The 23309-nt window shown below is 39.8% G+C and overlaps 1 protein-coding gene across 3 annotated transcripts in view; it reads left to right on the top strand.

The window, feature by feature from the left end:
* The window catches only part of ABCB11 (ATP binding cassette subfamily B member 11), an 83846-nt gene that overhangs the window by 43718 nt on the left and 16819 nt on the right, over positions 1-23309 (top strand). For 2 of the 3 annotated variants that reach the window (XM_030852486.2, XM_030852479.2), the window contains exons 16-18: positions 533-602; positions 4687-4789; positions 18740-18904. In XM_030852486.2, coding sequence (XP_030708346.1) covers positions 533-602; positions 4687-4789; positions 18740-18904 — 338 coding nt within the window. Of the gene's footprint in view, positions 1-526; positions 603-4686; positions 4790-18739; positions 18905-23309 lie in introns of all 3 variants that reach the window. The other variant, XM_030852482.2, reaches the window with a different exon arrangement.

A 23309-nucleotide genomic window follows, 5' to 3' on the forward strand; every position in this document is an offset into this window, starting at 1 on the left:
CTTTTTCAATCTGAATTTTCAGGTTTGGTGGTTTACCTCAACCTACGTTAACCAAACATTCCAAACTTTCTCTACCATATCACGTCTGGATTTGTGAACGCTATTGGGTAAAATGACTGTATACGTTTAACACATGTGATTTATTCTGAAAAGTTTTGGTTTTGTTTTTTAACTTGGTGCGTCTATCATTTTTTTTTTTTGCCACCTCTAGTAGGCTTCTCATAAGTTGTTTTGTGGTTCATATCGGCTATATCTATAGGTTTTCTATTTCTGTGGTGATAACACATAGGCTATCATATAGTTCAAAAGATTCAATCTTGCTCAGTATTTTGATTTTTTTGTTGTTGTTTTTGTTAGAATGTGCTGGACAAGTGCTAACTTTCATTTATTGCAATAAAGTTAATAGACTGTTTTAGCATCAGACATAGTAATGATATGCTAGGGAAATATAGTAAATAATAATTTTATTTTGATATGGTTCTGTTTATTGTATGCACTAAGGGATCACTTGTGTTGTGTTGAATAGGAAAAGAAGAAACTGAAGATACCTTACTTGAGAGAAAACAGACCTTTAGCAGAGGGAGCTACCAAGCTAGCTTAAGGTAAGCTCAAGTCACGGGGCAGATTTTAAAGTTTTCAGATGTTCTTAGGAGCCCACTGCAGCTAAGATCCTCTGGCAATACCTCAGGTACCACCTGGAGAGCCCTTACTTAAGCACAGCCCCAGGTCTTGTGTAATAATGAACATGCAAATGAATCCTTGCTTGCTATATTGACATTTCTGTCTCCAATTCATAGAGATTTTTTGTTTAAATTTGGCTTCTCATTTTATTGAGGGTAGGGGTCATGATAAAGATGCTCTGTAGTTAAAACATTGTTTATTAAGCTTAGAAAGGGGATTTTAAAAAAATCTCTTCAGACTTGTCTCCCAAAGCTAACTGTGGTATGAAGCACTGTCTTAAATGGAGGTCAAATTGATGCCTTTAGCTTCATTCTTCAACCTGCTGAGCTGTAATTGAATTACAAGTATTTCTGCTCCCAGAGTTACCCATCCAAAGTCAAATCATTCTCTAACTAGATGAAATAAGAGCGTCATTGTCTGACGTTTAAAGAGAATTTTCCTAAACATGAATTTTTTTTTTCCTAGATCAATACGTGGGCATTGACTTCCAAAGCATATTTTTGGAGCATGCTATATAGCAAGACTATAAATTTAGCTTTTCATTCTGGTTTAAAAGTTTAAAAAAAATAGTTCCTTTAATGTTAAAAGTCTATGTATTAAGAATAATTCTGCCCAGGAGTATTTGTCTATATTTGTGAAAATGTTATTCAAGATCTTTTTTTCTTAAGGTAGGAAACTATTTGTAGGCAACAGACTGACAGCATATTTCTCCGCCATGGAGTTTACCATTTCTAGGACATTTAATTCAAGGCTGTGCTCTGAACAAAGACTCAGTTTAGGACTAGCTCATTCAAGGCAGCTAATTGTTTATTGAAAAATGGTTAAAGAAGCTTAAAATATAATATTCAGGTAACAACTCCAAGTAGTTCAAACACAGATTTACTTATTTTTAATATTCACTGATTTTTATTTTTCCTTTTAAGAACAAGTCTATTCAGAAAAATTCTAAGAAATGCTAGTTTTATTGAATTTTTTGAATTTGGAAAGTAATAAAACAATAGCTTCATGTTTCTCTGTAAAATAAAAGATATAAAAATTGCCAAAAATGTTAGGCAATTTTTATAGACATCTGGTATTATGTTTAACCAGCTTTTTTTCTGATTGGAAGAAAAAAAATTATAAAGGTCATTAGAATCACAATCTGAAGATACCAACTAACTTCTTAAACACAGAAAATGACTAGGCAACTCTTTTGATCACTAAATTAAAGGTTGCAAAGAGGAGATTTATCTCATGGTCATGTCAACAAGAAAATTAATATTTTCTTAATTTTTCAGATGAACAAAATTTTTCCCATTCTACATAGTTTACTTACAGTTTACTATTAGGAACAGATAACCATTTTTAATATAAATATTTCCTATTTAGCTATTAGTTCTCACAAATTCTCCATCTGGGTGACTGGGAAGAGAAACACAGAAATACCACCTATACACAGAAAGTAGCTATTAACCTCCTGCAGAGAAAGATTTATAAGTTTGAGTAAGAAGGTCTGTTAAAAATATCTTATTGTGTATGCTGACAGATCGTTTTTTTAAGATGACTCATTGAAATGTTCATTTGTATCATATTTCCTTGGCTTCAGTCCTTCTGATGCCTAAGTCTCTCTTTAGTAATGTATTTTAGGTTCAAGAGCAATTTCATGGATGACAGTAATTTCCTAAATAATAATGTTGACAGAGAGAACATATATTCCCAAATTAGCTGTTTTTATTTGTGGTGGGAAGTGGCACTCAGCTTCTGAGGAAGGGAGGGGCAGATGTTGTAGTTTCTGAAAAGGGGTGTGATAGAATTCTAATGCTGGTGTTTATGGCAGACCGGAGGGGGCAGGTCAGGCCCCTGTCTCACACCCTTACTGCCCATGGTCTCACTGGGACAGCTTATGCTAGACAAGTGGAATGGTGGGCAACAGGGAATGAGAGAAAGAGAGATTTAAGAAATATAAGATGAAGTAGTAGAAATTTGAGGGGACGAGGATCAAGGTCTTCCATGCTCAGAACTGGGCTGTAGGCAGCTATATTTTGATGCCCTCTTCTGCACATACTCCTACCTTGGCTTCTACTGCTCTGAGTTTCTATTTAGGTCCATAACCTTAAGTCTCAGCCCTGTCATGCACTCTGCTCTCTCTAGCTGACACATACCTATTTCTCATACTTTTGGGAGATGACCTCTCAACCTTAGTTAACCTAACTTGAAGAGATGACTCTATTGCTGCAGAGTTTCAGGCCAAGTGGGAGGGGACTGGGGTGTCCCGGAGGCCAGTGTGGTAGCAGGGAATCGGGGTGAGGTGTGGTTTCATGCCTGATCACAGTGAGACTTGGCAATAGTTTGAGCAAGAGCAAGGAAGATGGAGGACTTGACATAAATGTGCCTGTTGAACCTGGTGACTAAGGGGATGGCGATGCCATCAACAGAACATGGGAACAAATTAGAGTCATGCAGTTGATGCGTTGCTGCCTTCTCAAGAAGGCTAGATGAGCATCAATAATAGGCAGGCACCACCTTGGTATTTGTTTTAGTCTAACTTCACCTGCATACGGATGACAGAGAGAGACTTATGAATAGCTCCATCTAGATCACACTACCACAGCCGATGCAGGTCTCCTCATCTCTAAATCATTCTCTTTACGCCGTACTTCTTCAGATTAAGTGCTTTGATAGTGTAACTTCCGTCCTCTCAAGTCTTCAGGATTGCCTCTATCACTTAGACTCTATTTGTAAATGGCTGAAAACCTAAGCCAACCTGGTTTAACCTTTAAAGGGAAAGAATAAGTTAACATAACTCAATAAATAGTCCAAGGAGGCTTTGGCATCAAGCAAGGCTGGGGCTTCGATGATTTGTCCAAGATACATACGGTTTCTTTCTCTTTCCTTCTCTGCTCTACTTATTTTTCAGTATTCATTTTTCAGGAAGCTTCTTTCCTTGACATAATTGCCAACAGCTTCCAGTGTCACATACTTTCAAGTTTAATCTAGAGGAGAGTAGGAGTCTCCTTCCCAGAAATCTCAGGGAAAAAACAAAACAATTTGAATCAATTACTTCCTGTATCTGCTCTATACTAAGTATATATAACTAGTAACTCTGTCTCCATGCTTCTCTTTATACTGTTCTGTCAATCAACAATGCTCTTCCCTCCAGCCTACAGATACCCAGAACCTACTTTAACCACCTCCTCTGTGAAACTTTTTATGGTAACACCTGACATACATTCCTTTTTCCTTTAAATTTCCATACTGTTTATTTAAATCTGCCTTATAGCACTTACCACATTCTCCCTTACATCAGGGTTGGATGCATGCACTGCTCTTCTATAAAGCCCCTTAGGGAGAAGTCTCTAATTGACCAGTCTTTGTATCCCCCAAAGCACCTGGCACTGGTTTGCATGTTGTAGGTGCACGGTAAGCTTCTGTTGAGTGAATGAATGAACACACCAAGTTAAATTATATTTCAATAAGAGATTTGTTAACTGACTCCACCCCTATGGGCAGTATATAGCCTGGAGAAAACCTCACTAGTGGCCCTCTTTCCTCCTACTGGTCCATTTGTATCCAGGTGGCATTATGCTAAAGCAAACATCAGGGTGAAAGAGAGAGAGGGAGAGAAGGAGAGATAACAAAACTACAGCCTACAAACAGAAGGGAGGTAACAGTGATGGACCATTGCCATTATAGCAATTAGTAGAACCATGTGGGTTTGGAATGGATTTGAGTCTTGGACATTTTTTTGGTGGACTAGTGGAACAACTTTGCCCCCCTTCTCTTTCTCCCTCCTCGGTTATACTCTGAATCAGGGTCTAGCCTGCTGTCCACAGCAACCAAACTGATTAGCTTTGCCTTAAGAATAGCTCTATCAACTTTATCAGGAAGCTCCCTTATCTGGTTACCATGTAACCTAGCAAACATTTCTGTTCATTTGACACAAGTGATGTAAACTCGGAACCAGCTGAGTCCTGTTCCAACCTGCCCATAATTTATAGGCTAACTCATCTTTCTGTTTACTTACAGAGCTTCCATCCGGCAACGGTCCAAGTCTCAGCTTTCTTACCTGGGACCTGAACCTCCATTAGCACTTGTAGATCATAAGTCTACTTATGAAGAGGACAGAAAGGTCAGGTACCGATCGCTCAGGGGGGGATGGAAGAAGTCTCCCCTGGAGACTACTGTATGCCCTTTAAGCGAAGATGAGTTTTCAAGGCCTTTATCTAGTATTATTTCACTAAGTCAAACCAAATGGGAGACTCCATTAAGACCTGATGGAAACTCTAAATTTTACATAATGTTTTACATGATATTTTAAAAGAAACACAAATTAATTAAATACTTTTAAGAATACATGGTAACTAAAACTGAGCTATTAAGGCTTAATTGATAGTTCTTAGATGAACCATTCTAATAAACACAAGCAAATTACAGGTACTTAGCAGATTATTTGATTATGTACGTATCCTTTAAAAATTTTTAAGGATATCTGAAAACTATTTTTGTAAAATTTTAAATCTCCTTCTTAAATTATAGTAACCTTGCCAAAAGTGTTTGACAACAGAAATGTTTGATATACAAGTTATCACAAATTTTAAATTAATGGGGACTGATTAGGTTTTATGGGCATTTGTTCAGTTCATACAATTTTATAATAATTGTTTAAGAGTGCATTTAAAATTAACACTATTAATTTTAACATCATTCAAAACAACATAAAAATGAAAGAGATAGGAGAAGAATCAACACATATAACAATATTAAATTTTCTTCATCAGGATGTCTATTGCTGTGGTGGGTACAGTCTAACTTTCACATAAGGTGACCATCCCTCCTCCTCAAATCCTTGCTTAATCACTGAACTTCATTCTTCAGCCCTGATACTCCCATTTTCGATCCCCCATTACTCTTCATTTGAATCTTTTCATGGCAGTTTTCTTATTGAGGCTTATTTCAGGTCATGTTGTCTTATGCTGTTACTAAATTATAAGCTTCTTAAAGTTGGTGACTATATATTATTTATGATTGTATCAACTTGGGCACTTTGCCTTGCCCTGAGAATAGCTCTGTGAAACCTAACCAGAAGGTCCTTTATTTGGTAACCACGTGACCTAGCAAACATTTCTGTTTATTTGACACATGTAAACCTAGAATCTGTTGAGTCCCGTTCCAACCTGCCCATGATCTACAGACTCTTTGATCTTTCTGTTTAGTTACAGAGCTGCACGTAGTAGGACATCAAGGGATTTTAAAACTAGGATGAAAAATTAAATTTTTATAGTAAAATAAGGTCCAAACCACAAGATATATAAAGAAAATAAGTCAGAGAATATTTTAATTACAAGCACATCCATTGTACATGATGTAATTTTAAATTGTCTTTAAAGAATTTCAGTATGAGAATCCATTTTGGGAGTAATTATAAACACTGATTCACAATGCCAAATTTGGAATAAAGTACTACTTAACAATCTTATAACTATGATGGAAGGATTATTAAGGCTCTCTTTTGGCTTTAATATATTGATAATAAATAGATAGAGGTCTCAGTATCTAATAGAGTTGGTTTAAATAAATTTCATAGAAGAACACCTTGTCTCAGGAGCAGAAGGATGAATCCAGTGAGAGAAAATATTTAGCAAGCATGGTTGCTTACTGCATCTTGCAATTAAGGACTCAGCACCTCTTCTAGTTCTAGAAACAGGTTCTTCATTTATGTCCATGATGCTGCCACTCATAACTACAAGATGCATTATGTAAGGAGTTTAATAAGCTTCAAGGGAGAAGGAACTAAACACTGCCCTGATGTTTCAAACACAGCATAACATTGAATCGTATTCAATTTTTAAAAATAAATTTATTTATTTTATTTATTTATTTTTGGCTGCATTTGGTCTTTTTTTTTAAAACATCTTTATTGGAGTATCATTGCTTTAAAATGGTGCATTAGTTTCTGCTTTATAACAAAGTGAATCAGTTATACATATACATATGTCCCCATATTTCTTCCCTCTTGCATCTCCCTCCCTCCCACCCTCCCTATCCCAACCCTCTAGGTGGTCACAAAGCACCGAGCTGATCTCCCTCTGCCATGTGGCTGCTTCCCACTAGCTATCTATTTTACATTCGGTAGTGTATATATGTCCATGCCACTCTCTCATTTTGTCCCAGCTTACCCTTCCCCCTCCCTGTATCCTCAAGTCCATTCTCTAGTAGGTCTGCATCTTAATTCCTGTCTTGCCCCTAGGTTCTTTTGATCTTTTTTTTTTTTTTTTTTTCGGTACGCGGGCCTGTCACTGCTGTGGCCTCTCCATTGTGGAGCACAGACTCCGGACGCGCAGGCTCAGCGGCCATGGCTCACGGGCCCAGCCGCTCCGCGGCATGTGGATCTTCCCGGACCAGGGCACGAGCCCGTGTCCCCTGCATTGGCAGGCGGGCTCTCAACCACTGCGCCACCAGGGAAGCCCCTGACCATTTCTTTTCTTTTTTTTAGATTCCATATATATGTGTTAGCATACGGTATTTATTTTTCTCTTTCTGACTTACTTCACTCTGTATTACAATCTCTAGGTCCATCCACCTTACTACAAGTAACTCAGTTTCATTCCTTTTGATGGCTGAGTAATATTCCATTGTATATATGTGCCACATCTTCTTTATCCATTCATCTGTCGATGGACACTTAGGTTGCTTCCATGTCCTGGCTATTGTAAATAGAGCTGCAATGAACATTTTGCTACATGACTCTTTTTGAATTCTGCTTTTCTCAGGGTATATGCCCAGTAGTGGGATAGCTGGGTCATATTTTTAGTTTTTTAAGGAACCTCCATACTGTTCTCCATAGTGGCTGTATCAATTTACATTCCCACCAACAGTGCAAGAGGGTTCCCTTTTCTCCACGCCCTCTCCAGCATTTACTGTTTGTAGATATTTTGATGATGGCCATTCTGACCGGTGTGAGATGACATCTCATTGTAGTTTTGATTTGCATTTCTCTCATGATTAATGATGTTGAGCATTCTTTCATGTGTTTGTTGGCAATCTGTATATCTTCTTTGGAGAAATATCTATTTAGATCTTCTGCCCATTTTTGGATTGGGTTGTTTGTTTTTTTGATACTGAGCTGCATGAGCTGCCTGTATATTTTGGAGATGAATCCTTTGTCAGTTGCTTCATTTGCAAATATTTTCTGCCATTCTGAGGGTTGTCTTTCATCTTGTTTATGGTTTCCTTTGCTGTGCAAAAGCTTTGAAGTTTCATTAGGTCCCATTTGTTTTTTTGTTTTTATTTCCATTTCTCTAGGAGGTGGGTCAAAAAGGATCTTGCTGTGATTTATGTCATAGAGTGTTCTGCCTATGTTTTCCTCTAAGAGTTTGATAGTTTCTGGCCTTACATTTAGGTCTTTAATCCATTTAGAGTTTATTTTTGTGTATGGTGTTAGGGAATGTTCTAATTTCATTCTTTTATATGTAGCTGTCTCGTTTTCCCAGCACCACTTATTGAAGAGGCTGTCTTTTCTCCACTTTATTCTTGCCTCCTGTATCAAAGATAAGGTGACCATATGTGCGTAGGTTTATCTCTGGGCTTTCTATCCTGTTCCATTGATCTATATTTCTGTTTATGTGCCAGTACCATACTATCTTGATTACTGCAGTATACTCTGAAATCAGGGAGCATGATTCCTCCAGCTCTGTTTTTCTTTCTCAAGATTGCTTTGGTTATTTGGGGTGTTTTGTGTTTCTGTACAAATTGTGAAATTTTTTGTTCTAGTTCTGTGAAAAATGCCAGTGATAGTTTGATAGGTATTGCATTGAATCTGTAGATTGCTTTGGGTAGTAGAGTCATTTTCACATTGTTGAATCTTCCAATCCAAGAACATGGTATATCTTTCCATCTATTTTTATCATCTTTAATTTCTTTAATCAGTGTCTTATCATTTTCTGCATACAGGTCTTTTGTCTCCTTAGGTAGGTTTATTCCTAGGTATTTTATTCTCTTTCTTGCAATGGTAAATGGGAGTGTTTCCTTAATTTCTCTTTCAGAATTTTCATCATTAGTGTATAGGAATGCAAGAAATTTCTGTGCATTAATTTTGTATCCTGCTACTTTACCAAATTCATTGATTCGCTCTAGTAGTTTTCTGGTAGCATCTTTAGGATTCTCTATATATAGTATCACGTCATCTGCAAACAGTGACAGCTTTACTTCTTCTTTTCCGATTTGGATTCCTTTTATTTCTTTTTCTTCTCTAATTGCTTTGGCTAAAACTTCCAAAACTATGTTGAATAATAGTGGTGAGAGTGGGCAACCTTGTCTTGTTCCTGATCTTAGTGGAAATGCTTTCAGTTTTTCACCATTGAGGACGATGTTGGCTATGGGTTTGTCATATACGACCTTTATTACGTTGAGGAAAGTTCCCTCTATGCCTACTTTCTGCAGGGTTTTTATCATAAATGGGTGTTGAATTTTGTCAAAAGTTTTCTCTGCATCTATTGAGCAACATGTATCACGTTGATTGATTTGCGTATATTGAAGAATCCTTGCATTCCTGGAATGAACCCCACTTGATCATGGTGTATGATCCTTTTAATGTGCTGTTGGATTCTGTTTGCTAGTATTTTGTTGAGGATTTTTGCATCTATGTTCATCAGTGATATTGGCCTGTAGTTTTCTTTCTTTGTGACCTCTTTGTCTGGTTTTGGTATCAGAGTGATGGTGGCCTCATAGAATGAGTTTGGGAGTGTTCCTCCCTCTGCTATATTTTGGAAGAGTTTGAGAAGGATAGGTGTTAGCTCTTCTCTAAATGTTTGATAGAATTCACTTCTGAAGCCACCTGGTCCTGGGCTTTTGTTTGTTGGAAGATTTTTAATCACAGTTTCAATTTCAGTGCTTGTGATTGGTCTGTTCATATTTTCTATTTCTTCCTGGTTCAGTCTCAGAAGGTTGTGCATTTCTAAGAATTTGTCCATTTCTTCCAGGTTGTCCATTTTATTGGCATAGAGTTGCTTGTAGTAATCTCTCATGATCCTTTGTATTTCTGCATCGTCGGTTGTTACTTCTCCTTTTTCATGTCTAATTCTATTGATTTGAATATTCTCCCTTTTTTCTTGATGAGTCTGGCTAATGGTTTATCAATTTTCTTTATCTTCTCAAAAACCAGCTTTTAGTTTTATTGATCTTTGCTATTGTTTCCTTAATTTCTTTTTCATTTTTTTCTGATCTGATCTTTATGATTTCTTTCCTTCTTCTAACTTTGGAGTTTTTTTGTTCTTCTTTCTCTAATTGCTTTAGGTGTAAGGTTAGGTTGTTTATTTGAGATGTTTCTTGTTTCTTAAGGTAGGATTGTATTGCTATAAACTTCCCTCTTAGAACTGCTTTTGCTGCATCCCACAGATTTTGGGTCATCGTGTTTTCATTATCATTTGTTTCTAGGTATTTTTTGATTTCTTCTTTGATTTCTTCAGTGATGTCTTGGTTATTAAGGTGTGTGTTATTTAGCCTCCATGTGTTTATATTTCTTACAGATTTTTTCTTGTAATTGATATCTAGCCTCATAGCGTTGTGGTCGGAAAAGATACTTGATACGATTTCAATTTTCTTAAATTTACCAAGGCTTGACTTGTGACCCAAGATACAATCTGTCTTGGAGAATGTTCCATGAGCACTTGAGAAGAATGTGTATTCTGTTGTTTTGGGTTGGAATGTCCTATATATATCAATTAAGTTCATCATTTTTAATATATCATTTAAAGCTTGCGTTTCCTTATTTATTTTCATTTTGGATGATCTGTCCATTGGTGAAAGTGGGGTGTTAAAGTCCCCTACTATGATTGTGTTACTGTTGATTTCCCCTTTTATGGCTGTTAGTATTTGTCTTATGTATTGAGATGCTCCTATGTTGCGTGCATAAATATTTACAATTGTTATAACTTCTTCTTGGATTGATCCCTTGATGATTATGTAGTGTCCTTCTTTGTCTCTTGTAATAGTCTTTATTTTAAAGTCTATTTTTTCTGCTGTGAGAATTGCTACTCTAGCTTTCTTTTGATTTCCATTTGCATGGAATATCTTTCTCCATACCCTCACTTTCAGTCTGTATGTGTGCCTAGGTCTGAAGTGGGTCACTTGCAGACAGCATATATACAGGTCTTGTTTTTGCATCCATTCAGCCAATCTATGTCTTTTCGTTGGAGCATTGAATCCATTTACAGTTAAGGTAATTATCGATATGTATGTTCCTATTCCCATTTTCTTAATTGTTTTGGGTTTGTTATTGTAGGTCTTTTCCTTGTCTTGTGTTTCCTGCCTAGAGAAGTTCCTTTAGCATTTGTTGTAAAGCTGGTTTGGTGGTGCTGAGTTCTCTTAGCTTTTGCTTGTCTGTAAAGGTTTTAATTTCTCCGTCGAATCTGAATGAAATCCTTGCTGGGTAGAGTTATCTTGGTTTAGGTTTTTCTCCTTCATCACTTTAAATATGTCCTGCCAGTCCCTTCTGGCTTGCAGAGTTTCTGCTGAAAGATCAGCTGTTCACCTTATGGGGATTCCCTTGTGTGTTATTTGTTGTTTTTCCCTTGTTGCTTTTAATATTTGTTACTCGTTTTTAATTTTTGATAGTTTGATTAATATATGTCTTTGCATGTTTCTCCTTGCATTTATCCTGTATGGGACTCTCTGTGCTTCCTGGACTTGATTAACTATTTCCTTTCCCATATTGGGGAAGTTTTCAACTCTAATCTCTTCAAATATTTTCTCAGCCCCTTTCTTTTTCTCTTCTTCTTCTGGGACCCCTATAATTCGAATGTTGGTGCGTTAAATGTTGTCCCAGAGGTCTCTGAGACTGTCCTCAGTTCTTTTCATTCTTTTCTCTTTATTCTGCTCTGCAGTAGTTATTTCCGCTATTTTATCTTCCAGGTCACTTATCCATTCTTCTACCTCAGTTATTCTGCTATTGATCCCATCTAGAGTATTTTTACTTTCATTTATTGTGTTGTTCATCGTTGTTTGTTTCATCTTTAGTTCTTCTAGGTCCTTGTTAAATGTTTCTTGCATTTTGCCCATTCTATTTCCAAGATTTTAGATCATCTTTACTATCATTATTCTGAATTCTTTTTCAGGTAGACTGCCTATTTCCTCTTCATTTCTTAGGTCTGGTGGCATTTTGCCTTGCTCCTTCATCCGCTGTGTGTTTCTCTGTCTTCTCATTTTGCTTAACTTACTGTGTTTGGGTTCACCTTTTCGCAGGCTGCATGTTTGTAGTTCCCGTTGTTTTTGGTGTCTGCCCCCAGTGGCTAAGGTTGGTTCAGTGGGTTGTGTAGACTTCTTGGTGGAGCGGACTAGTGCCTATGTTCTGGTGGATGAGGCTGGATCTTGTCTTTCTGGTGGGCAGGTCCACGTCTGGTGGTGTGTTTTGGGGTGTCTGTAGCCTTATTATGGTTTTAGGCAGCCTCTGTGCTAATGGGTGGGGTTGTGTTCCTGTCTTGCTAGTTGTTTGGCATAGGATGTCCAGCACTGTAGCTTGCTGGTCATTGAGTGGAGCTGGGTCTTGGCGTTGAGATGGAGATCTCTGGGAGATTTTCGCCATTTGATATTACATGGAACTGGGAGGTCTCTTGTGGACCAGTGTCCTGAACATGGCTCTCCCACCTCTGAGGCACAGCCCTGACGCCTGGCTGGAGCACCAAGACCCTTTCCTCCACATGGCTCAGAATAAAGGGAGAAGAAAAAGAAAGAAAGAAAGAAGAAGATAAAATAAAGTAAGATAAAGTTATTAAAATAAAAAATAATTATTAAGAAAAAAAATTTTTAAGTGATTAAAAAAAAAATCGGACAGACAGAACCCTAGGACAAATGGTAAAAGCAAAGCTATAAAGACAAAATCACACACAGAAGCATACACATACACACTCACAAAAAGAGAAAAAGGTAAAAAATATATATATATATAGTTGCTCCCAAAGTCCACCTCCTCAATATGGGATGATTCGTTGTCTATTCATGTATTCTACAGATGCAGGGTACATCAAGTTGATTGTGGAGATTTAATCTGCTGCCCCTGAGGCTGCTGGGAGAGATTTCCCTTTCTCTTCTTTGTTCGCACAGCTCCCAGGATTCAGCTTTGGATTTGGCCCCGCCTCTGTGTGTAGGTCGCCAGAGGGCGTCTGTTCTTCGCTCAGACAGGACGAGGTTAAAGGAGCAGCTGATTTGGGGGCTCTAGGTCACTCAGGCCGGGGGGAGGGAGGGGCACGGATGCGGAGCGAGCCTGCAGCAGCAGAGGCCGGCATGACGTTGCACCAGCCTGAGGTGCGCTGTGCGTTCTCCCGGGGAAGTTGTCCCTGGATCATGGGACCCTGGCAGTGGCGGGCTGCACAGGCTCCCCGGAAGGGGAGGTGTGGAGAGTGACCTGTGCTCGCACACAGGCTTCTTGGTGGCAGCAGCAGCAGCTTTAGCGTCTCACGCCCGTCTCTGGGGTCCACACTGATAGCCGTGGCTCGCGCCAGTCTCTGGAGCTCATTTAAGCAGCACTCTTAATCCCCTCTCCTTGCGCACCAGGAAACAAAGAGGCAAGAAAAAGTCTCTTGCCTCTTCGGCAGGTCCAGACTTTTCCCCAGACTCCCTCCCGTCTAGCAGTGGCGCACTAGCCCCTTCAGGCTGTGTTTACGCAGCCAACCCCAGTCCTCTCCCGGCGCTGCGACCGAAGCCCGAGCCTCAGCTCCCAGCCCCGCCTGCCCCGGCGGGTGAGCAGACAAGCCTCTCGGGCTGGTGAGTGCCAGTCGGCACCGATCCTCTGTGCGGGAATCTCACCGCTTTGCCCTCCACACCCCTGTTGCTGTGCTTTCCTCCGCGGCTCTGAAGCTTCTTCCCCGCTCCGCCACCCGCAGTCTCTGCCCGCGAAGGGGCTTCCTAGTGTGTGGAAACCTTTCCTCCTTCACAGCTCCCTCCCACTGGTGCAGATCCCGCCCCTATTCTTTTGTCCTACCCAGGTACCTGGGGAGTTTCTTGCCTTTTGGTAGATCTGAGGTCTTCTACCAGCGTTCAGTAGGTGTTCTGTAGGAATTGTTCCACACGTAGATGTATTTCTGATGTATTTGTGGGGAGGAAGGTGATTTCTGCATCTTACTCTTCTGCCATCTTGAAGCTTCTTCATTTGGTCTTTGTTGCTGTGCACGGGCTTTCTCTAGCTGCAGGAAGCAGGGGCTACTCTTCGTTGTGGTGCTCGGGCTTCTCATTGCAGTGGCTTCTCTTGTTGCGGAGCATGGGCTCTAGGCACGCGGGCTTCAGTAGTTGTGGCACGTGGGCTCAGTAGTTGTGGCACGTGGGCTATAGAGCGCAGGCTCACTAGTTGTGGCACACAGGCTTAGTTGCTCCGCAGCATGTGGGATCTTCCTGGACCAGAACTCGAACCCGTGTCCCCTGCATTAGCAGGCAGATTCTTAACCACTGTGCCACCAGGGAAGTCCCAATAATATTCAATTTTTGCATTTTAATTTTTTCCCCCTATTTCTGGGTAAATACTCGACAATAAAAGCAAGAGCGTTAGGAAGGAAGGAAAAGAAAATTCAATTTTGTTGTTTTTGTTGAAGCTGGTAGATGGCTCAGCATTGTTACAGAGAACAATCAGATTTCCTGGAGGTCTGAAGATCATGTTCCCAGAGTTCTCATGAGGCAGGGAAAACTCCGAAGGGAGATATTTAAATAAATGGAAACCTAAATCAAATATAGAGATTAGTTTTAGAGAAACAAAAATGTTCCATAACCCAGTGTAATTTTATTAAGTTGACACTCTGATTTCTCTCTCTAGTTAAGGAAGGAAAAGGAAGAAAGGAAGAAAGTGACAGGGACACCAATGCGATTTTGCTAAAGCTTGAAGCGAATAAAGGTCTTATGCTTATATTAATACTGCTCATTTGTAGGATAATTATATTAGAATCTTTTTGTTTTAAAAATTAAGTATCTTTTAAAAGTAAACAACAGAATCAGGGTTAATAAAATTTAATCCTGTTTGGTTAAAGTATGGACTTTCTCATCCAAGTACATTTTAAAGTTTTTTAATAGTTAACTAAATTCTGTAAGATTAAGCACTGGCAAAATTTTTTTTTTTTTTCTTATTTTGATGAAGAAGCTCTAAACTGACCTTCTGTTAATGGGGAGATGTTATACCTTCTGTGGCAGTGCAAAAGTTTTACTTATATAAAGGAGGTATCTCCACCTTGTGGTCTCTTAGAGTTTTGACTCCAAAAACTTCAGGAAATGGTTTTAAAAGTCTGTCCTTCCAAACTCTGAGTGGGGTGTCTGACCCAACATCTCATAGTTAGCTGGTGACAGAGCCATGACTACAGCCTGTTTTCTCTTCCTCTCCAAGCTATACTCATGGCTCTCATAAATGGAGTCAGATCTTAGTTACAATGCTGACAACATTAAGAGTAGGATTAGGGGAAACCTGCAGGCTAGAGGTTCCAGTCTCTGATATCTAGGCATCTCTTTTAGGGAAACTAAAAAGGTAGAATATATAGGAGATTGAGTCAAGGTCAAATATTAGAAATCCATAGCTTCATCACAGCTAATTTGGAGACAGGGTTTAGGCAATGGTTGAGAGATAGGGCAGAGGATCTATAAAAATGACTATCAGTTTTTGGTTATTTGGAGAGTCCCTGCTTCTTGGTCATAGTTACCATTTCCTATCATCATATCTTAAAGTCGTTATCGAGGCAGGAGACCCCTATGGATTGGCATGACAAAGTCAATGTAACAAAGTATAGAAATCGGGACATAAGATTTAAGTAGGAAGTTATATTTTCACCTGACCTACACAAGGAGATGGAAGGAAGGAAGCTGGAAAAAGCTCATTGTCTAGCATTGTACCATCTACATTGTAAGTGAGTGATCAGTGTTTTTTAAATAAATGTTTTGTTGCATGTATGCGCCACGGGCATAAAAGCTTCATTCATTCTTTCATCCAATAAACACTGATTGCACACCTATCACGTGCCAGGTATTGTGTTAGGGATGCAAAGATGAACAAGAGCCACTGTCCTTCTCCCTGCACTGGAGCTGCTAGCAGGATCCTGCCTGACATATGATAAATAAATGAGCACTGTGCAACTTGACATTGACACAATAGAGGCAGGAACCCTGCAGTGAGGAGGCATATATAAACTTTTATAATTGTATCTCTCTGTGAGTTACTGGTTTGCTCTACATATATATATATATATATATATATATATATATATATATATATATATAAAATCTTTAGCTTTTTAGCTTTTTTTAGATGAGTAAATTCATCTTTAGCTTTGCAAAATCCCAGAGGTAAAAACCCTTCTGTACATAGTGACTTTAATTTTCTTTTATTCTTCTACTGTCTTTTAGCAATATTAAATAAAAGTCAATCAAAAGTCAATTACTCAGGGACAGATTTCCTATTTTTGCATCATTCAGTCTTAATAGCCTCATCTTTTTGGGAGTTGGGGCATAGTTTCCTTTAAAGTCAAATTTTTAATGAAAGGGGAAAAAAGAAAATTATTCAAATTAATTAAATTTTGCTTCCTGTTAGCCTATCTTGGAATGTTAACTACTGGACAAAAGGTACTTCATACTGCTTTTAGATGTCTTTGGTTTTGTTGTTAAGGTTTAGGGATACCTTCAGATATCAGAAGAACAGGGAGATTTGTATCATGTCAGACTGTGGGTGGACCACCCTGTGGGACAGTGGTTCCAGGAAATATTGGAGTTTAATGCCCCTAGATGGTATAGCACAGCTGACACTTTCAAAACGTTCAAACATGGCACCCCAAACATTTAGTTCTGGAAGGAGTTTTGGAGATTGTGTACTGCTGAGGACCTCAAAAAATGGGCTTTGTCATCAGAATTACCTGAGGAGTATTTTTTAAAACACAAATTCACACTTAGGCTTCCTAAAATAGAATTTCTGTTGATGGGACCCAGGTGTCTGTAATTTTAATCTTCGACCCACATGAGTCTGGTAAGCATCCAGAACTGGACACCAACCACTGTTTAGAACTGTAAAGGGTCTGATATTTTGCTCTATTGCAAGCTATAGCCTGACCCAATTTCATGGATGCTGGCAGAATACACAAGAGCTCTGCGTCGGAGACAAACGACCTTTTACTCAGAGCACAAGCAGGAGCCAGAGTAGAGCATTTGCACTAGTTCCCCAGCCCAACCCCACTTCCCGTTAAGTTGATGCAAAGAGAGCCAGATGATACCAGCAAATGAACGGGGAGAGGAATCCTGGGCTTGAGGAACCTGATGTTTTTATAATGGGCAATAAGCACATCTGTCCTTTTCTTGGGATGGAGACACTACCTCTGTCCTCCAAGGCTATTTGCTGTACAAATTTCCTTGAAGAGATAGCCTGAACAAAGGAAGTCAATGCCTCTTTTCACAAGATGTGCAGAATCATGAGAGACCCATAGAGAAGTGTCTTCCCCATGCAACTTTCCTTTCGAGGAGGAGGTAACTGAGCCTCAGAGAGTTAAAGAACTCAGTGATATATTCCATGAGTGGCCATATGAGGCTCATCCAAGAACCCCATTCTTTCTACACCTGTTTCCCTCATGCTTTCCCAGCCACCTGTCTTCCTCTCTGCATTGATTTCCTAGAGTTTAGTAAGACGTCAGAGCTGAAATCATTGAAGGATTTGCTGCATGAGTGAGTAGTAATGACAAGTGCAACTGTTGAGGGCAGGCCAAGAGAGAACTTGAGACGGAGGCATTGACAAATCTATCACCAGCTGAGCTGCCTTCGTCCATCCTATTTGGCTTGCAACTAGAATGAGAGGGACACCAGCCTTTTATTTCAATTGACTTGGTAATGTAGACTTTGACTTTGGAAGCAAAAGGATAGTATTTGAAGTTCCTTGCTGTCTTCTGTTCCTGGCATTCAGCTCCCTAAGGGGTAAATGCGTATTAATGAAAGAGAGCACTAATAGTTTTGTAGTCAATTTGCTGTAGAGATTTTTAGTATATTTTAATAGAAAAAGTAAAAAAATAAACCAATACAGATCTATATACGTCACCTAAAAGCCTTTCTCAAACAAAGTGGGCAATAAATTTAACAGATTATTGAATAATGGGCCTAAAGACCAAGCACTGAACAATATCTATAACAAGGAAAAATGATGGTAAAAACGATGATGTTCTGAATATATTTGCCTTTAAGAGGATAAAAATTTGCTAGCTCTGACACTTTAATGGCAACTAAAGAAATTGGAGGGGCTTCCCTGGTGGTGCAGTGGTTGAGAGTCCGCCTGCCGATGCAGGAGACACGGGTTCGTGTCCTGGTCCGGGAAGATCCCACATGCCGCGGAGCGGCTGGGCCCATGAGCCATGGCCGCTGAGCCTGCGCGTCCGGAGCCTGTGCTCCACAACGGGAGAGGCCACAACAGTGAGAGGCCCGCGTACCGAAAAAAAAAAAAAAAAGAAATTGGAATAGGGAAATTTTGAAATAGTTTTTACTCCTTGTGAAGAAAACACAGAATTTAGAAATCCAAATTGATTACCATTTACTTCTGGGCATTAATTAAGGAAAACCTTAGAGAAAACATGCAATTGATAACCGTCGACACCACTTAATACATTTTAAAAATTATTTTGCCTTGTTTAGATACACTGTCCTGCCTTAGAGCTTTAGCCAGTTACAAGATTTTAGAGCTTTGACATTTATGAAGGACATATCTTGAAAATTTCACAAGTCCTCAAATATGTAAATACCACTATAGCACAAAAACTTTTTAAAATTGGGGGGTTATTTTTCTTACAGATCCAACATATTTATTACTCCCCAAGAGTTAATACCTATGCAATTGTGAAATGAGAACTATGAGCTCACCTTCAGATGAGCAGACACTCTAAGATCTATCCCATCCAAGTCACAGCATGGTGGCAAGCAATTCAGAAAGATTTTTCACAAAATAACGAATCACTTCGTCTCATAGATCTTTAACACCACTCATAACCAATCAAACCATGACTCAAATCTGTGAATGCCAAAGGGTCTGCTGTATAACAAAAGAGGATATGCAGAAATTTAGATGATTAATGTAACTCCCTCTTCCCTCAAGGACAAGAACATTCCTGTGGAAGAAGAAATTGAACCTGCCCCAGTTAGGAGGATTCTGAAAGTTAATGCTCCAGAATGGCCCTACATGCTGGTAGGCGCTGTGGGCGCAGCTGTCAATGGGACAGTCACACCCTTCTATGCCTTCTTCTTCAGCCAGATTCTTGGGGTAAGCAAACAGCTGGACCAGCTTTATTCTCCTCCTGCCTTTGGTTTGTCTATCAGTGGATATTGTCGTTTTTGATAGGTTGGCTCTTTGTTGTAATGGACTTAGCTCTTTTTTATTTTTAAGCTTTTTTTTAGCTCTTTTTTCTCATCTCTAAAGGATTAAAAATGTCTCGAGTCTCCATCACACAGGAGGCAAGAAGGTGAAGCGGCATTTCATTTGGGCTGGCAGCACCCTCCAACAGGCATCGTGTCTGTAAAAACAACAGCACTATGGCTGCAAATTTAGTGTCAAAAGAGGGCAGTTTACCTATATGCAAACCAAATCAGAATGCAAAGCAGGTTGGTTGAATAATACAAAAAGATTGGGGGGCCATTTTGATCTTGCTGAACAGCTGAGGTACAAAGTTTGACTTGTAATGGCAGGTGTTCATGCATGTTGTATTATGCTCTTCTCTTCCGCTGGTTGCACCATTGAAATGGGGAGGTGGGGAGAAAACAGGAAAAGGAAGAGAGAAGTAAAATAAGGCATGGATAAAGGATAAGCTTATTTCAGTTTCTCACCTCCTAGGAGTTTTGATATTCTCTATCTGACTTCATTGTTATAATACAATAATAATAATGACTACAAACAATAATTAGGCGCTATCTAAGAACTTGGTATACGATAGTTCACTAAACTTTTCTAATAACCACCTGTGGTAGGTATCCTTATTGTTCCCATTTGACAAAGGAGCAAACCAAGGCGTAAAGAACTTAGGGGAGTGAGTGGTGGATCTGGGATTTAAATCCAGGCAGTGTGACTGCAGAGCCAAGTTCCAATAAAACCTTATCATTGCAAAATTAGTTCTCAATAATGCTATCACATCTTCTTAGTTGAAATTTACACACACACAAATCCTGTCAGATCAACAAGGCGGCAAACCTAGAATCTAGACAACTGTAACAACTTGTTCAAGGTGACACAGGGTCACATTGGGCGATGGGACCAGGACTAGCACCAGCTTTTTTGAAGGATTTGTGAGAGTCCTAAGTTTTAGTTTCCTCCTCTGCTGTTCTTTCTCTCTTGCGGTCTCTCTGGCAGAGTTCCTGACCAGAAGTTAAGTCCCCTCAGGCATGAGGTGTATTGAAAGACTTGTATAGTCCACAAGCAAGATCAAATCAATCCTATAGGGATTCCCTGGTGGCACAGTGGTTGAGAGTCCACCTGCCGATGCGGGGGACGTGGGTTCGTGCCCCAGTCCGGGAAGATCCCACATGCCGCGGAGTGGCTGGGCCCGTGAGCAATGGCCTCTGAGCCTGCGTGTCCAGAGCCTGTGCTCTGTAACGGGAGAGGCCACAACAGTGAGAGGCCCGCATACCGCAAAAAAAAAAAAAATCAATCCTATAGGGATAGCCTCAGCCACCGCTTCAATGTTCACACTGCCCCCTTGTGTTAAGTGAGGAAATCATCAGAAAGGTAGGAAATTGGAAACACAGGGGCCAACTCTGGTGAACTGAATTTCTGGTTATGCTGAAAATATTTTAATAATTAATTTATATTCATTAATATCTAGTAAATGCCATACCCTAAACATAATAGAAATGTTCTTTTATTCACTCAATAGGTATTTGTTGGTTATCTCCCCTAGATTAGGGACTTGGGAACACAGTGTCAGTCAGGGTGCCTTCCCTAATGCAGTTTCCAGTCTATGAGGAAGACAGACATTAAACCAAAAAATCCACTCATCAGGGCTTCCCTGGTGGCGCAGTGGTTGAGAGTCCGCCTGCCAATGCGGGGATACGGGTTCGTGCCCCGGTCCGAGAAGATCCCACATGTCGCGGAGCGGCTGGGCCCGTAAGCCGTGGCCGCTGAGCCTGCGTGTCCGGAGCCTGTGCTCTGCAACGGGCGAGGCCACAACAGTGAGAGGCCCGCATACCGCAAAAAAAAAAAAAAAAAAAAAAAAAAATCCACTCATCATTCATCAAATATTTACGCATCACTTACTGTTTTCCAGACACTGTTGCTGGTATTAGGAGGAGCAAGAAAACCAGAGCCCTCCTGCTCTCATAAAGCTGACATTCTACCAGGGACAGGCTCTGGAAATGCATTCCACTGAGCAGTGATGCAGATGTAGAGCGTGTAGGGGGTGGCACTGAATCTGTTAAGACCCAAGACTATGCCCTAGATGTTCACTTTTAAAATAATTCCTGGATGCCAACTTCTTTGCTGATCATCTCTTTCTCTCTTATAAATGCAAAGTATGGAATGCATTCACTCAACTTCACCCAAACCCTGTGTATGAACTGCTTTGGGAAGAGTCCTGGGTTCCCTGCCAGGAGACTTTTTTTCTGCCCTGGGGTCACATCATGCCACTTCTCTGGGTCTCAGTTTCCTTAACTATAAAAGGAAGGATTGGCAAAGATGATCTGTAAGATAACTTCCAGCTCTAGTGGTCTATGAAATGGCCAAGTCAAAAAAAATTTGATGATCCAGTTATAACCCCTGCCCTTGGTTATTGGTGGTGAGAATATTCTCTGTGATTCTTCTGGTCACAACCAGGAAATCCTAGCCTGAGCAATTCAGCTTTTCACTTAAGGACCGAAGGATCAGAGTAGCAGGATCTAGTTGGTGAAATCCAAAATCTGCTCATCGTTAAGGCTCTCACAGGGTTATATTTGCTAAGAGGATAAAGCTTTACTATTTTTCTTCTTTGATAAAGAAGGTTGTTTTTGTGTGCCTCTTAGCATAATTATCACATATTCATCAGTGGGTTCATGATGCTTTCTTTCATCTCGTAGGGTATAATCATGAGTCAGATAATAGTCTGGTTTTAATTGCACTGTTTTCATTCTGACATATCTAAAGGGCACAATATTCACAGTTGGTACTGAGACCACAGTTTGGAACGAGGACCCAGCAAATGATTGGGCGTTAGGGGCCTGGTTGCTAATCTAGCGAAGCCTCAATGTACACGTAAAGCATAATTTCTCTGGTGCACTTTCCCTGGGTTTATTTGACTTGGAAAAGGTGCCAAGTGTTCCAAGCACTGCAGTTTGGACATAGCGTGCTGGGGAAAAGCATGAACGCTGGAGTCAGCCAGCCCTGGGCTTGCCGCAGGTCTCTGCTCTGTGCTGTCTGCATGCATCTGGGCAAGTGGTTTCCCCTTGATGAGTCTTAGCTTCCTTATCTATAATATAGGGCGAGAAAATCTACCTCACTGGGTTGTTTTAAGAATCCTAATTTAAGGAAATCCTCATTTAAGTTAAAGTAGGTTAAGTAACACATTTGCATCTGGTAAATAGCAAGAGTCTAGAGAATGTTCATTTTCTCCTTAAACAAACTTACCTTTACAAAATGATGTAGATGTGTGCTTGAACTACAGCTAGTCTAAAAACAGAAGAACCGGGGGATGGGCAGCCCTTTGGGTTGCATTTCAGTAAGAATGTACAAAGAACTCATGCAGTAGAATTTGTCAGTGGGGGTGGGGGTGGGGGTGGGGGGGGAGGTTACAGACAGCTGATGCCCAATCTTGAATTTAATATTAGCCAAACATTCTTTTTTAACCCTGAGAAGACGGGTAATATCAAGAGCCAAGAGAGCGTGCCCAGAAGAAAACCACTGCACTGGAATCTGGAAACTAGGCATTTCCTTATCTAATAATAACCACCAGCTAAATGAACTTGGACAAAGGACTCGGTCTTGTGGGCTTTAGTTTCCCATCTATAAAATAAGAGTTAAACTGGCTAACATGCAGTACGATAGTCCATGATTATAATAGGTGACCTTAGAGAGGAATGAGAATTGTGGCATCACCGTGTGGGGTTTATGGGGATTTGTATAGTGATTTTTAAAACCAAACTGAAATATATCTTTAAGTCCTTGTGTTTGTAAACTGTAAAGTAAACTTACATGAGTTATTCCATGGTGGGGTGAATGACTGTGGCATCTTTTGAACCCACTTCATTCATTAAGAATGAATGTATTCTTTATTGCTAAGAACCATAACGGGCCCAAAAGCTCTGTCCTAGAAAGAGTACATCTCATTAACTTAGAACCCCACCCCTACTTTGGAATTTGTGATCATTTCAACGGGTTACTTCTGCTTTACAAAAAAGGATTTGTTAATGGAGTAGTTTGCATTGTTTGCAGGAGATTTATTTGGCATATAGCAGGCATTCGGTAAATATTTGTTGAATAAATGGTTTCCTTTGAGCAGCTGCTTTCTGGCATTGTTCTAGTTACTCAAATTAATGCAGAGCAATAAGTAAGGATTTATTGTGCAGCTCTCTAATAAATAGCTTTTCTGAACTCTCACAGTTACCTCACTTAGTCTGAATTAGGAGGGTTTTGATGCACCTAAAATCTATTTCACTGTAGGGGGCGATGTCATTAGAATATGCAGCTATTCTTTCCATTTTCTTATTGC

The sequence above is a fragment of the Globicephala melas genome, chromosome 7 (genome assembly GCF_963455315.2).
Source record: "Globicephala melas chromosome 7, mGloMel1.2, whole genome shotgun sequence".
Classification (NCBI taxonomy): domain Eukaryota; kingdom Metazoa; phylum Chordata; class Mammalia; order Artiodactyla; family Delphinidae; genus Globicephala; species Globicephala melas.